This window comes from Batrachochytrium dendrobatidis, assembly GCF_000203795.2.
Source record: "Batrachochytrium dendrobatidis JAM81 unplaced genomic scaffold BATDEscaffold_17, whole genome shotgun sequence".
NCBI lineage: Eukaryota > Fungi > Chytridiomycota > Chytridiomycetes > Rhizophydiales > Batrachochytrium > Batrachochytrium dendrobatidis.
The window spans coordinates 23,632-24,591 of NW_006281115.1; the positions used below are offsets into that span (position 1 = coordinate 23,632).

The following is a 960-nucleotide window of genomic DNA, read 5'->3' on the forward strand; positions in this document are numbered from 1 at the left end:
ATCATTGACACATCATCAATCTGAATCCTAATTCGGTTCTTGAAATTCCAAACCATGCTTTATCATAAACCTTTTCAATTCTTGTCTGATAATGTATACTCTTCTGCTTGCATCTCTATACTCTTGTTCCAATTTCTTTTCAGTGTCTGGACTGTACTTTGGTTTAGATATCTCTTCCCCTCTTGCTAGCGCTGACCATTGCTCCAATCCAAAAGCTATATATTCATTATAGGCTTTCCATTTTTCTTTTACAATCTTTTTAGACGCTACAAACTTTTTCTTTATACCATCAAAGGTTCTCTGATATTTTTGGCTTAATCCAGCTATTTGATTTGGAACAGTATTAGCAGACTCGCCTTGTCCCATTGGTTGTTGTTGGTCTTGACTGGAAGTGCTTGGACTGGGTTGATCAATCGGTTGTTTTCGATCTCGCTTTGGAGCACTTGGACTGGGTTCATTAGTTGAACCAGACGCTTGACTGGAAATGCTTGGACTGATTTCATTGATTGGCCGTTTCCGACTTTGTTTTGGAGTACTTGGACTGGGTTGATCCATTGATTGTTGTTGCTGACTTTGTTTGGAAGCGTTTGGATCAACTTCATCAATTTGTTGTTGCTGGTTTTGTCTGGAAATCAGTAAATCAATCACATCCATTATGCGCTTTCGACCTTGTTTGAAAGTACTTGGACCAGTTATAGTTGCTGTCGATTGTTGACCTTGAGTGGGAGTGTTTAAACCGGGTTGATCCATTGGTTGTTGCCGGATCCGGTCGGAAAGGCTTAAATCCACTGGTTCTTGCTGATATTCATTGGAAGTGCCTGGACTGGGTTTATCAGTTGGATCAGACACTTGGCTTGAAGTGCCTGATGCTTGGGGTGAATCATCGTTATCAGTCGGGATCAATATTGCATTAGTGGTTGCTGCTGCAGTCAGTAAGAGTAAAATATCAACCAATTTCAT

General features: G+C 40.4%; 1 protein-coding gene across 1 annotated transcript; it reads right to left on the reverse strand.

Moving 5' to 3' along the window:
• Positions 1 to 27: 27 nt before the first annotated feature.
• Positions 28 to 960, reverse strand: BATDEDRAFT_92439 (uncharacterized protein; the record flags this gene model as incomplete). Its single annotated transcript, XM_006682640.1, has 1 exon — positions 28 to 960. One exon carries the CDS (start codon positions 958 to 960, stop codon positions 28 to 30), a length of 933 nt encoding a protein of 310 aa, XP_006682703.1.